A 15,151-nucleotide genomic window follows, 5' to 3' on the forward strand; every position below is an offset into this window, starting at 1 on the left:
TGACATTCACAATATTAGTAGGATGTCAATAATTCAATGTGACCTAAACATGTGCCTAGTTACAAAGCAGTAAGGTTTCATTTGGCAGATGCCGCGGATTATAGGGCTGCGTGCGCTGAATTGGATCAGAGTGCGCGTCACTGAAAATAACATTAACTTACGCACGTGCTAGGGTGTAATTACTACCGCTAAGGGCAAATGTGAGCCCAGTCTTGGATTCCGAATGCGAGGCCAAAAACTGCAATTTTGACGTCCTGTCATTGAATGTTTCCTTCTCGAAAATTATATATAAGACGAAGCTGTTTACATACTTTATTACTCTCGCAACACCCTTGGATCATACCTAGTACTTGGGCAAATATGGCTACGTTATATTTCATTTGTGATATAGAGATGCAACGCGAATATATTATTTGGTATACGGCCATGTGTTGACAACACAGACACATTAAGTTTCCCCTTGTAAAGTACTATGTTTTGGGCTATACTGAGTTGCATCCTACGCCATTATTAAACTAAATCAGTTAAATCAGTCCAAGTTCACCCCTAAAAACGCGCGCCAATGAATGGTGACCGAGAGTTATAATTCTTATGTGCTCCATTAAGTGGAGGTCATTTGTGATCGTCACATAAGTACAGTTGTTACGAATATCGAGGTCACTCGAACACTTGAGCGGTATTCAAACTAACTCTAAAAATCTGATCTTTAATTGAAATCGATTTGACACGACATATAAAGATTCATTGTTCGTCATAATACTCATCATCATGCAGACATACCAAAAATATGATAAGATAGGTTCAAATGCTGCTCCTAGTTCTAATAAGCCTTCGCCTCGTGTAGCAGTTGCAATACAAAACTAATTGTAAGTATCACGGCTTACGTCGGCGTATTACTTACTTAGGACGGTCGCAGATCTGTCATTAACTTGAATCACTCTTCTAATGTCCTTCCTGTACTGCTCTGCTTACCAGTTAAACAGGTTGAGCCATCCAAAATCAATTAGACAGAAAGAGATATTGAGTCATGATTTTTACTTAGCAACTGTATTGCTTTTTGGGACAAACTGTATTAAAAGATTTTTGAAAGGGCATTATACGCGACCAGAATTTGAAAATGTCTACACATTTTCAATGTATAGGTTGTAAAGAAAGAATAACTTGTATATGCAAACCTTTAAGCGCAAATCTAATAAATAAAAATAATGAGCCCCATACTATGGGGGAAAACTATCTGCATCTTGTTAAGGCATAGTTTCTTATTTGTGTTTGTTTCTAACCTATATTTGTTTTCTTGGTCTGTTGAATCATCCAAAACAACATTTCGCTACTGGAAGCGTTTTAGCCTTCAAGTAAATCCTTCATTAAATTATTATTAAATTGGCGTCGATAATACAACCAATGCCCTATACAGCAAACAGCTTGAACTCTGAAGTAATAAAATTGGAACTATGTATGAGCACTTAAAAACCTTGTACTTGTAATCTAGCCGCGGACGGACGGACAGTAGGACATGGCGAAACTATAAGGACTTATTGTTATTGTTGACTACTGAAATCGAAAACAAATTCTCAGAAATTATTTAACCTTGTTTCTATAGGTACTAGGTTAGCCTTTGCGGCTTCTGTTTACGTATAGACGACCTAGTATAGAAACAATAGAAGTCTGAATAGTAGCATAACAGGCAATTACAAGTTAGTATTGATTGCATTCAAGACGGCACGGCGACGTAAATAACTTGTTCGTTTGTGGAATGAAAGTGTTTAAAGTTCCCATCAATTATGATAGGTTTCGTTCACACTGGAGTGCTTTCATGTAGTGTTGCCAGAGGTCAGAAAATATTGTCTAAGGGTTTCCATATCCTGATAGACCCTTGAAGCGTCTGAAGAGGATAAAACTTCTTTCCCAGCCGGATCGTTCAGGGAAAAACTTCTTTTGAAGCTACGTGCGATCATGTACCGTTTGTGAGGGTGAAGATGAATGTCGGTCTCGAAAGGCTTTAGGCTTGGGAGGAATATTATAGCATATTATTCTTTTCTCTGAAGTTGCTTGAATTCAGTGGAGTCGTGCTCTTACATGAATTTGTGTCATGTGACCTCGAAATACGTAACAATAATAAGCGTATTACTTCACTGGCTTGTTCGAACAAGCAACACCATCTCATCTACGTTTACACTCTACAATAGAAACCCTTGGTGTGGACTTACCTTTCTGGGGTTTCACTATGATTGATTGAATGTTGACTTTGCAAAGTTTGAATAGAATCATATTCATGGCAATAATGGGCAGACTTATCAATTGTTTTCCATGTCAGTCGCAGTTTCATTTGGGTATTATTATGATGAATGTCTGCGAAAAGTTTAAAGTTGGATCGTTATTGTAATTTAATTAGCAAGTTAATGTTAATAAACTCTTCAAGAACAAAAATTAAAAAGTAATATCGAGGAAATGCCGCCAGTATCCTTCGTACAATGTCTTAAGGGCCTATTTCAGATTTAAGCTAGTTATAGTAATACCTCTGTATATATCTATTATGTAAATAAAAATTTATATTATATCTTAGGCACTTTAAAAAGGTATAATTTAGTTTTGGATTATACACGTAAAAGGTAGCCTACGTTCCTTCCACAAATATTGTGTAATGTTTCCTCAGGACCTACGCGGCCTCTACGGTCGCATTTCTGTTGATCTTGAACTCTCGTTTCTTGATCTTTTGCCTCGTAAATCTGCAAGTAACATTTTGATGTCGACACCGGCGCTACGTTACATATTTCCGGATTATTTGAAGTATAATAATTATTAATGTTAAGAGCTAGGCGGCGAATTTCTTAATGAAGTTGTGGACCTTACTCGAAATGGGTTCTGGTCAGATATCAGCAAATACGTTTTTGTCACATCCGACTCCAATATCGAATATTGGATGTCTGCTGTATTTTACTTTAAAATAGGCATTTAATGCAACATACTTAACTAACCATTCAGAAATCTAATGATTGTGATTACATCAAATAACATTTTGAGCAACTGTTAAAATTCGTAAACGGCGTTAATTTTAGAACGGACTGGTAATTTACTTTATAATAAGCTATTCTTAGGCTACGGTCGTACTGCACACGCCGCACGCAGCCGACAACGTCACGTCGCACGCAGCGTCTGAATGGTGTGTTCGAGAATGCTCGGGAGTGGTCGTTTTCGCTCGCTGCGTGCGGCGTCCCCCCGCCGCCCGCTGCAGCCGCCCGCTGGCCGTTGCGTCTTTAGTCATTTTGGAGCATTGCTGCGGCTGGACGCTAGCTCGAAATGGAGAAATTTACGAAAGAAAAAGACGAGTTATTGATTGAGTTAGTAAAGTCGAATAGTATTTTGTACGATACACGTGATAAGCTTTAAATCTATTGTTCTTCTTTTTCTTTTGCTTCCTTGATATCATAAATAAAATGTCCTCATCATCTTCCTCATTAAGCAGTAAATACGCTAGAGTTTTTTCCATCGTAATACTACACACACACGTCCTTTCGCTACAAAAACTCTCGGAAACTGCCGCGACTGGCCGCTGCGGCTACGGTCTCAAAACGACCAAAACACCCGCTGTCGGCTGCGTCCAGCGTCTTCCATCATGCGACGGGACGTTGTCGGCTGCGTGCGGCGTGTGCAGTACGACCGTAGCCTTAGGAACATTGCTCGAGTATTGTGTGTGTCAGAGGTAATATTTCTTAATTCTTGTCTTTGTTTCACGTTGCAATTATTTGTTACAGGGAAAAATCTGTACAACAATGAACATGTAGCGATTAAGATGGAGCCTATGAAATCCAAGGCTCCACAACTTCATCTAGAGTACCGATTTTACAAGTTACTCGGTACACATGGTGAGTTCACGTTCATACTAATTAATAATTTATGAATATCGGGGTGGCCAGATGGTATCCAACTAAGCGTTCGACGGCCCAAGGTTACAAGGTTAAATTTGATGGCAAAACACAGTTGGAAACCGGAAAGGACACTTTGGCCGGGCCGGAAGCTTTGTTGGTGACCGTCTGTCCACCCCTTTAGTTATCTTTCCTGCAAAAAGTGCCGTTTTGTCTGTCGTCGATGAGTATTTCTTAAAGACTGCCGTGCTATGGTAACACATATTCCGAACCAACAAATTGGTACTTTTTATCTAACTTACTAGTAACAATATAACGCACTTCTGAAGGAATTTACATCTGGTAAACAAAAATATATATATATGAAAACATACCTCAAGTGACCCGCAGTAAAAAAATAAGGAAACTGAACTTTTTAAACTCTTTGACCGCCAACAGATGCATTCGGTTACAGTGCCTAAACCTTCGTTCATTCTGATAAGGTTTACAATGGCGCGTTATATATAACAGTCGTGGCGTTCAAAGGGTTAACATTATGGGCATTGTGGCACAATAGTGGTCAACGATAAAATTGTTTGTTAAAATAAATTTATCAAAAAGTTATTCAATCGTCGTAATTTACCTTGTTTGAACAATGATACAATAGGGTATAAATAAATGATTGAAATACTTATTGATAATGTAGATTTAATAGAATTATGTAGCGAAGGTACCCAGACTTATTTAGCTTGCAAGCAAAAAATATATGAGAATTTTTTTTTTTTTTAAACTGGCCTATTAAATTATATTTCTAATGCCATGGGCTAAAGTTGAAAATATCTTATCTACCTCAGAGTTTAAGGGGTTTGAAACTAGGTAGTTTCGGATAAAGTTGCAAATCTCTTGTCTAATTCAAATAGTGTTACGAGGATAAAAAGGGACCATAGGGAGATAAACGCGTTAATTAGGCGGTTTTACATTGGACGAGGCTTAGCACGCCGCTCCGATGTGCTCACTCACCGGAGCCGCGTGCATATCCGCATAAGTGTGGTAACCGCGTTGACATCAACCACCCTACGGTCCTTTCTTTATACGACGCATAACGTTAACATTTAACCAGAGGGTATACCAAAAGTGTATTACCTGGGCACTTGCGGCGGCCGCTACAACGCCATGGTGCTGGAGTTGTTAGGGCCCTCGCTAGAGGACCTGTTCGTGCACTGCGGCCGGCGGTTCAGGCTCAAGACCGTGTTAATGATCGCTATGCAGCTAGTAAGTGCGAGCGAGACTCGTAGATAGACACAGACAATGTAATTAATAGATGAGCGAACTTTAAACAAGAACAAGAGTCCCCGGCAAGCTCGGCCAAATTTCACCTTCCGATACAAACGGGGTTTCGTTTTCATTTTAAAACTACGTCTTGGACTAAAATCAAACTGCGCATACAATGACATGAGGAATATCTAGGGCTGAAATTAGTTTATATTGCTCCATCTTATAAAACAAACGAAATAGAGCAAAAACAAGTTTTGTATGAAAATCTTTATTTCTTTATATATAATTATACATATATCGTATCTGAGGTTACATGAACTAATTACAGCTCTTCTAGATATACCTTATCCCATTGTAAGTATAGTAAGTTTCAGAGCAATCTAGCTAGTCGTTTTAAAAGGAGAGCGTTACTAATACGTTTGTATGGATAACCGACACTGGGGACCCTTAATGCCTGATTGCCGTTAGTTAAGAGGCAACAGGTCACCTTTAAACAGAAACACAAACACGGTAAAGGAATACCGACGCAATGTAGTGGAAATAACGTCAACCGATAATAATCACAAGATCTGGTGGGAACTTGGCAGATGATGATACTTTTTTGTCTTCTGTCTATGCGTTTGCAACTATTTCCTATGTAACGGAGCTTTTTCTTTTCAGACCAAATATGTGTGACCAGTTGTTTTTCTGTTTGTTGCTAAGCCATTCAACAATCAATCAACAGCTCAAAATATCCATCGCTCTATTAGTTTAGTTGTCTGTGATAGAAGTCGTTATCTGACACAACACCGGACGACTTTTGGGCACTTGGTCGCGAGGGCAGCTAACCGTGCACAAGGCTGTTGTAACGTGCCGCCTTTTTTTAAACTGGCATGCTGACTTGCAAATGTAGTCTTTCTGTTCAAACGAGCCATTCCTTTCATTATTCTTTAAAAGCCCTATCCAACAGAGATCTTGTAAATAATGAAAGGAAAAACTCGCTATAAAACTGAAAGACTTATTGTAGACACAATTCAAGGCACGCCATTACTTTTATTTATATTGTGTATCCATTGAAGCAATGCTCTCGCAGACCTGCAAATTTATATTCACCGGCGGTGTTGTGTCAACAACAGTATTCTTATGTCAAAGCGGTGTAAGCGAGAGAATTGCTCATATGTAAGTACTGTACTGACGGTTTCTTTTCCTCCCCTCCCCTCCTATTCCTTGGCCCCTAAAGCCCCCTCGACAGCGGAAGGCATCCCGGAGGTGTACTACTTCGGGCCGTGCGGCAAATATAACGCGCTGGTGATGGAGCTTCTCGGGCCCTCGCTGGAGGATCTCTTCGATCTGTGCGGCCGGCGGTTCTCTTTAAAGACTGTGTTAATGATCGCTATGCAGCTGGTGAGTTGTGAATATCCTTATCTGTGGCACCTCTAGCACTGACTGCAGAAGACATCTCCCCGATTCTACTTCGGTCCTTGGGGCAAAAACAATAAACTGTTTCATGCTATTGATTGCGATGCAGCAGGTCAGTTTGATACCCACTTATGATCTACGTTTGGGCCTCGCTTCGTTTTTATATGAACCGCAGTACTAACACGTGACTATGCGGAGGCCCTTAAAGTCATAGAAGATGGTCCCAAAGGATGTTTTTGCAGCTCACGGTTAGTGTATGACACTTTTTCATCGTCAAGTGAGTAGTTATTCCATTACCGATTTTCGTTGAGAATTTAGAAACATTCTAACTGTAGTCTTATTTTTTCCAATACGGCTCTATGATTATATTTGCATTATAATTAAGAGCTTTTACGGTGTTAAAAATCACTGCTGTGAAACAGCAATTGCGCACAGAAAAAGCATACTCTAGATATTGCGGTCTAGAACACTTTCTCTCTAGCGCACTACACGAAGCACATCGCAGTCAGCTTAATGTGTTACAACGTACTATTATGCAAATTCTGATCTTGCAGTTAACTTGCACACTACTGACTAATTGGATACGTTACTCACTAATCACTTAATGTGGCTGGTTGGGCCAGAGACAAATGAACTGGAATAAACGTACAGAGTTACAATGTTTGTGCAGAATGGTCTTGAAATGTCCCCGTATAGTTTGATTGTTTACATTTGAAAATCTTTGTTTGTTTATAACAGTTCATTTATCAAAAGCCGATGAAAGACACCAGTATTTTTTTCCCGGAAATTATGTTAAACCACATTCAGCGAGTCTAAAAGACGCAGCTATGCGGTGGAACCGTGTTGGCGCCCTAGGCCTCAGGCTAGTAACTACTAGCCGCCCCTTTCTCAGCCCCATCATATAGACTGCCGCCCCTACTGTCTTGCTCCCCCTAGGCCCAGGCCTACTGATGGGCTTTAGGGCAAATCCGCCACTGCTCTCTCAACGCATAACAGTCTCATAAGACTTGCTGCATGAGGTTCGCCTAAGATTTGGAGCTTTAGGCCCTGTTTACACATTGATTACTACTGAATGCAAATGTATGAACTCGCGCTAAATACTCATCAGTCATCAACATGTAAACAGGCCCTTAGGTCGGCGTTTTAACTTACTCAAAGCAATTTTTTTCTTAATGTTTATGTTAAATATGTCATGTATGGTTTTCAGTTACATCGTATCGAGTATGTCCACACGAGACATCTAATATACCGAGACGTGAAGCCGGAGAATTTTTTAATAGGTAGAACAGCAACTAAAAGGGAAAAAATCATCCACATTATTGGTAAGTATTTACAAATTGTTTCAATCATTTTCCTGAGGTGTGGAACCATTAATAAGATCAAAAAAAAAAGTAAAAGAATGATGACAAGAAGAAGAAGGATGTCAGTAATTTCTCAAAATTGAACTCCACCATTTTAAAATAAGTCTAAATCATGGTGGTACATATTATGTATATGATTATATGCCCCCTGCCCTATTAACGCTATCCCGGTTATCGTTTTACTTTCTGTTTTTCCGGATACACTTAGCAAAACAATTATTATCGATATCTAACGGTTTTATCTACATTTTCTAGCTAGAACAATTAAGCTGATTAATCGTGATTAATTTTATAAAGTTAATCTAAGACAGCAAAAATTTATAAATACGTATACTGAAATCATTTCAAAATACAACACATTATTGGTTGGAGTTATTTTTTACAAATTTTTCGTCATCGGTAAAAATGCAATCTTTAGCAAATAAGATGACTTATTATCAGCAATAGGAGTATAGGCCTTTATTAAAGTGAAACGTGGACAATGACACTAAGATATAGAAACAAAAACGAATGATTAAATGTTACGAAGAGTGAGAGAGAGTAGAGCTATTCTGAACACTATTGTAAAATAGACGCGCGAAATGTTTGGACATTTAATAAGACACAACCTCTTCTTTAAAACTATCCTGGAGGGGGCGGATAGGACGCAAGCGAGGTAGAAGAAAATCCAGACAAAGTTGCTTAGATCAAGTGAAAGAAAAGGTAGGGGTCGTGACGTATTAAAGTAGTAAGTCAAAGAGCTAGCGCAAGATAGTAAAAGCAGTAAGATACTCCATCGACAAGAGAATAGCTCTTAAGTTCATGATGACTATCGAAAACACATTGCCAAGCAACGGAACACTGACGAACACATAGTGACAGTGAGCCACCGAAGTTATTGAAATACGTAAAACGATAACACTGATATCCCTATCTTACGCATCAATACCTTTTCGGTGTCTCGACCGCAACTACAAATGCTAGTTTATTTATCGTACGCATTAGAGTCATCATTAGGTAACGAGATACAAGTCATACAAGCACATCGTCTTAGCGGTTACGCGGCCGCGTGCGACTCGAACTAGCGAGAACAGTGTATCATGACCTACAGATCTGTAACAGAGCGTCTGTAGCCGCCGTGCAGGTCAGGATCTCGGCAACTCAAATAAAACTTAAATTCTCAGTGAACTGATATTCTTCTAATAGGTAATGGTTTACAAAGGGGTTCTTGCCAAAACGGTTAAGTGCAGAAAGTGGTGGACGGTTAATAGTATGGAGGTTGATGAGAGATATATGCAAGATTTTGAACAATACAAAATGAGATATGTGAAGCGCTGCTATTGGTACTATAGAAAAAGCCTGCGTATACTAGCCGAGTCCGACGGCTGCGTTTACCTTCTGCATTGGGAATATAAGCTGGGAATTCGCAACAGGGTCCTTTTGCAAAGTTAGTGAAGAGTTAGGATAGCTCACGGTTAGGTAGATAAAGTCAAGTCAATTGTAGCGATTTCAGGGAAACAATTTAAAAGAAAGTATGGCTCAGAATAAAACGAAAAATAGAGATCGAAGACTCGCATTAGACATGCCATCATAAAGTTAAACAACATAAAAACATCGATTTCCGTGTGCCCAGGTGACCTAATTTTTTTCTTTCCAAGATGCCATTGTAGGTACCATTCAGTCAACATGAGATATACGTATGCCGATACAATATAACAGCTTCCTAGTGCTAAGGATTCTCTGTGTATGGTCTGTGACAAACAGAAAACAAGGGCGGATCTACAAGGGATTCTTGCAGACTTAAACTAGGGAACCCTAAAAATATATTAAGAGCTATGCTTAATTGGGCAGCTGACTATGCTGGTTTTGCCAAACCATAGAGTTGTCGTGGTTGCGATTGGAATCTCACTCCAGTGAGCAGAAACATAATCTGCCGACTGACAGCGAGACTGCGGTTGAAATCTATTACCCCAACCTATTTGCATTCGTATACGACCCATAATGGAGAATTCCACCAGTGTCACTTACTGAAAATTATTACTCTGATGGTATTCAATGGCTTGTATTTAAAATGTAACAATATCAAACCAACACTAACTTAACTAGTATTTTATTAAAAAAATACAAGTAGTCATCAAGTTATATTCGTAAGTGACACCAGTGAAATGCGACTGAGTATTGTTTTTCAAACATACGCGGAACGTTGTATTTAGGGTGCCATAATCTGTTTTATCATTTCAAATACCGGTAAAAGCTTGATTTGTACATTGTTTCATGTCATAAACTTAAAAAAAAAAAAAACATTTTCCTCGTATTAAACGCCCTCATTTACGCTCGGCCAACTACACTCGTTAAGCAGTCCTTTACTTTTTCCCAGTTTTTGTGGTGCTTTGACTAACGTTTTAATATTGTTTCAGATTTTGGTTTGGCCAAAGAGTATATAGATTTAGAGACAAACAAACATATCCCATATCGGGAGCATAAGTCACTCACCGGGACCGCAAGATACATGTCAATAAATACACATTTAGGAAAAGGTAAGATCATAAATTACTTACTAAATAAAGCTTATAAGGCCACTCATTGGCATCACAAATTGACGCTACCATACTAATTTATAATATTTTTCACATAGCTTGGGTTCTGTGAGAGCGGACTTCTCAATACAATTTGGCATTTTTAGGTTAGAAATTGTATTGAGATGACAGCTGTCACAGAACCCAAGCTACTTATATGAAAAATATTATAGTATAAGAATAATTAATTATCTTAGTACGGCAATTAATTTCAGTTGCATTCACGTTTGCTGTTATGGTAAAGAAGAATTGTTGTACAGTTCTAATACAATTTGACGTGCAGTGGCAGTGGCCACTCCGACCACCTAATAAGGTGTTTGAATAAGTTTACGGCAAACATTTCAGTTTTGGTACAAGCTTTTATCGCTGACTGTACTTTTCTTTTCACAGGCAACTAATACTCATCGAGAAAATTAGTTTGCGTTGTTTTTATCACAGAGTTCCCATGGCCACCTCCTGTCTTCATCGTCAGATCAGCTCCATGTCATCATAATAGTGCATTGTCATCCGATTTACATATACAGGATGTATAAAAAATAGTGGGGATCCGTTTAAGGGCATATTCGGTATCGTGCTCTGATTAGGAAAAAGTAGAAGAAACAATTTTTTGGCGCGAATTTTTTTTTTTCTATGGGGTAGGTAGTCAAGACCGACCCTTTATAAGAACCTTTATAAGAACTTTTTCGTCACGGAACCCCACTATTTTTGTTACACCGTATTATATGCAAAGTTGCAGCTCAATCGGAAATCAGGAAGTGGGATTAGCTTCCAAGATTAGACTCACACTAACCAACCTACATACTAGGCAAGTTAAATAAAAGAGAGAGAGAGAAAGAGATAGTATTTTTAATAAATGGACCTATAATTATTAAAAAAAAAGTTTAATAAAAGCTTCTAAATTTAACCCTTGAAGTGGTAGGCCGTCAACTCCCGATCGAATATGCCCGCTCTCAATCTCTCTGCTTAGCCTTAAGGTTGACTGGTAGAGAATGCCTTGTGGCATTAAGTCCGCGTTTTGTACTATAAGATTGTTTTCTTTTGTTAAATAAAGATTAAATAAATAAATAAATAAATATGTAATTTAAATTTCAAATTTGAATAATTGAAATAAAATCAAAATTCCAATAGCTCAGAAACGACATATGCCACTGGAAGATTTATGGCTTTCAATAGTTTTTGTACACAATAGGTTCACTTTTTCTGTAAGGCAGATAAAAATGTAAATTATGTCATTTACAAATGTCAAATATTATATTGTTTCACCCTATAAAACAACGTTAAGGAAGAAGGGTTATTTTATTTAAAAGAGATTACTCTCTTGTCAGATCGATTCACAAGACACGATTATGTCAATGAAAATGTGGGCAGTCCAGAAGAAAAAAAATCCATATACCTGACATGTCTGTGTCACAGTCTTATTCTCTAGCTGCCCAAAAATCAAGAGTTACCAGAGCATGGCTTGGGACTTGGTTTTTTATTGATACAAAAAATACCGGTATTATTCCGTTCTTTTTCGTTCTTTGGTTTATTATTTCATTTTTAATGGGTCAAAATAATAATATTACCATATAATAATTAAAAATATTGCGCTATTTCGGGTTAAAATAAAACCGGTTCCGAGCCCTGTTACCAAGAAAAATGCGATTTTGATTTGTCAGAATGCATCATATCATATTCATATCAAAAGCCTTTGGCCGACTAGAGGCCATCTGTTTGTATTGTCTAATTATTGTGTTTGTGTTTTTCAGAACAATCTAGACGCGACGACCTAGAGGCTCTGGGGCATATGTTTATGTATTTTTTACGTGGTTCCTTACCTTGGCAAGGTTTAAAAGCTGATACACTCAAAGAAAGATACCAAAAAATTGGTGACACCAAGCGTGCGACGCCTATTGAGGTACGTATTGTATTGTAAAGATTTGGTAACGAATCACAAAGTTATATAAATTAATTTTAAAAAGCCTTTTTCAATTATTTTCAATAACAAGACACATCACGATTATTTTCATTTTTCTACTATACTATAACTATAGTTAACCGATTCATCGTTAATCACGACACAATATATATCGTCATTCCTACTAAGCCTTTTTGCCACATACCGGGAAAGATATATAATGCTACCGACTCTTGGCGCTACGAGCGTAGTTTTGTTAGAAAAGTAACAAAAATAAATTAATGAAGTCTAAGTGACAGAGAAACACGAATAAAATTACAAGTGTTTAATTATATTCCAATAAATCTTCATCAAGTATGGTAGAGTTTTTCATTGTTAACCGTTTTTTTTTAATTTACCGGCTTATTTTTTGTTGCCAGTCTTATTGGTTTTAATTTTATAAAGTTACCGGTTAGTCTGTTACAATATAAATGTCTGTATTTTCAAAACCGGTTACAATATTTTGAAACATTAATACCGCTTCAGCCTCATAAACCAAAGATCAAATTGATCTTTACGCGTCATTAACTTAGCTAACGATTATACAAGTTAGAACAATGATAAGTATCAACGTTAAGGTCAACCCACTTATCTTTATCATGTGCTACAAAAGCGTGATCGCTTATCGATTTTAGATGCTTCGGAAATATCATAGATATCGATAATATGCTGACGTCATCACTCGTCGAGGAATAGAAATTAAGGATGTCTGATTTTCTTTTATGACTTCTCAGAATACACTCTAGAGCAATTCAACTGGTCACTTTGTATAGAATTAATGGCAACGAATTTTAGTGCTACAGGTTCTTTCGCCTGATTAATGATATTGCCATAGAAATTTTTGCACTGGGTCACTGCTACACAAGTTACTGCAAAGGATATACAGTATAAAATGTCACGATTTCATTTTATCACTTTCTTGGCGTGATCGACTGTTAGATCTGGCCATCTGACTGGTGACTGGTGGTGTAAGCCAAAATACCCATTTCTTGTACTAATGGTGCCTCAGCTATAAAGTTACAGGCAGACACTGCGTGAATGTAAGGGTCCTAATTGACTTTTTTTTAAATGAATTTAGTTCTAAAAAAAGAAAATTACAGTAGTAGTCATAAGCACTTATCTACCAAACTGCAGAGTAGTTTCTTTAAACGTGTATTTGAGTGTACAGTCGAAGAACTGATGTTTCTATGTTGTCTCTTGGCGTGATAGATCAACCCTGGTTGCACAATGAGTAACTTGCCGCCCGTGGCGAGAAAAACTGATTAATTTGAACACGGTATTTTAGTCAAGGTACATTGTTTTAATAGTAAGTGTATAAATAATACTATTTTTATTAGTTTTTGATGTATTTTATCCCGTAAAAATAATTACAAACTTATTTATACATTATTTTAAACAAAAAATCATGCTAAGTATGGGTGACAAAATACGCGAGCACTCGCGTTTGACGTAAAGGCGCGACTGATCTAGGGTTAATAATGTTTACTCAAGCCAAAGTACAGTTTTCTAGCACTAACGGCCAGTAAGCTACGCTACAGAGAGACGGAAATGGTGAAACTTTGGGACATTATTCAGATTGGATGCGGATCCGCACGCTGCTCCGGAGCGGGACAACATCATTTATATTTGTCGTGGCAAGATCATACAATTGATCATTTCATGATGTGGTAATCATTTCATGAAATAATCGGCGAGCCACATCATTAAAAAGTCAAACCTCACCTACCTTGTCATGAAGTGATCAACTCTAAAACAGCATTTTATGAAGTGATCAAATTCTATGATTAGGCCACGATTTATGCATAGCGCTCTACGTATAGGATCCTTGTATCGAATACCCTATTCTATCGGACACCCCTTACTGCATGCCATTTTATATTGTTACACTTTGGCTGTCAATAAAGTTGAATATTATAACTGCCGTATGTGGTGCCGTGCAGCGAAGAGTTAAAATGTACGGTTTACCGTTCGTGTCTTCCAGGTGTTATGCGAGGGCCACCCCGAGGAGCTGGCGACGTACCTGCGCTACGTGCGGCGGCTGGACTTCTTCGAGACGCCGGACTACGACCAGCTGCGCCGCATGTTCCGCGACCTGTTCGAGCGGCGCGGCTACCAGGACGACGGCGAGTTCGACTGGACCGGCAAGACCATGGTAAACAGCAGTACCGCCTAACACCAAACCCTCAAACCTACTTCCGAAAACATCCTGACTAAATGCTCCTAACCTTAGCCTGCTAATCTTTCTGCGAATTGTGTACTACCTACTTCCGAAAACACCACTGTTTACCCAACACGCAAAAAACAAAACAAGCTGTGTGCAAGCCACCCTGAACGATCCTGATTCCCAAACTTCGTGGTATACTGCTTCGCAGCTTAGCCTGTAAACGCTAATTTCCAAAACACCTTAGTGCATAGCCGAAAATACGGACCGCTTCTACTTGCCAAAAATCGTGGTAAACTGCTCTATTAAAATCCAAACTAAAGCTTCGCCAATACTTCCCAAAACACAATAGAACACAATCTGCTTAAGTTGCAAAACATGAAAATTTTCCACAATTTTGCAGTAAGCGACGAGCGTAACTTGGCTACAGACCCTAAACGTTCTCATATACTTCCAAAAATGAACACAAAACTTATCCTAACAAAAGATACCATTACCATACAGTTACTTAATACACTGAAAAATTACCTCCATCTCTTAGCACATACTTATAATTTACTATTGACCCGTTTCATTGAATGCACGAATTGTTATGTGGTGTTTTGGGAATAAGCGTAACTTCT

The 15,151-nt window shown here is 38.3% G+C and overlaps 1 protein-coding gene across 14 annotated transcripts in view; it reads left to right on the forward strand.

Annotated features, from left to right (window-relative positions):
• The window catches only part of LOC133526767 (casein kinase I), a 51,862-nt gene that overhangs the window by 18,157 nt on the left and 18,554 nt on the right, over positions 1 to 15,151 (forward strand). For all 14 annotated transcript variants that reach the window (XM_061863492.1, XM_061863491.1, XM_061863494.1 and 11 more), the window contains 6 exons: positions 3,753 to 3,863; positions 6,337 to 6,500; positions 7,723 to 7,837; positions 10,273 to 10,392; positions 12,180 to 12,328; positions 14,349 to 14,519. In XM_061863492.1, the coding sequence (XP_061719476.1) occupies positions 3,753 to 3,863; positions 6,337 to 6,500; positions 7,723 to 7,837; positions 10,273 to 10,392; positions 12,180 to 12,328; positions 14,349 to 14,519 (830 nt within the window). The remainder of the gene's footprint in view (positions 1 to 3,752; positions 3,864 to 6,336; positions 6,501 to 7,722; positions 7,838 to 10,272; positions 10,393 to 12,179; positions 12,329 to 14,348; positions 14,520 to 15,151) is intronic.

The sequence above is a fragment of the Cydia pomonella genome, chromosome 17, assembly GCF_033807575.1.
Source record: "Cydia pomonella isolate Wapato2018A chromosome 17, ilCydPomo1, whole genome shotgun sequence".
NCBI classification, from domain to species: domain Eukaryota; kingdom Metazoa; phylum Arthropoda; class Insecta; order Lepidoptera; family Tortricidae; genus Cydia; species Cydia pomonella.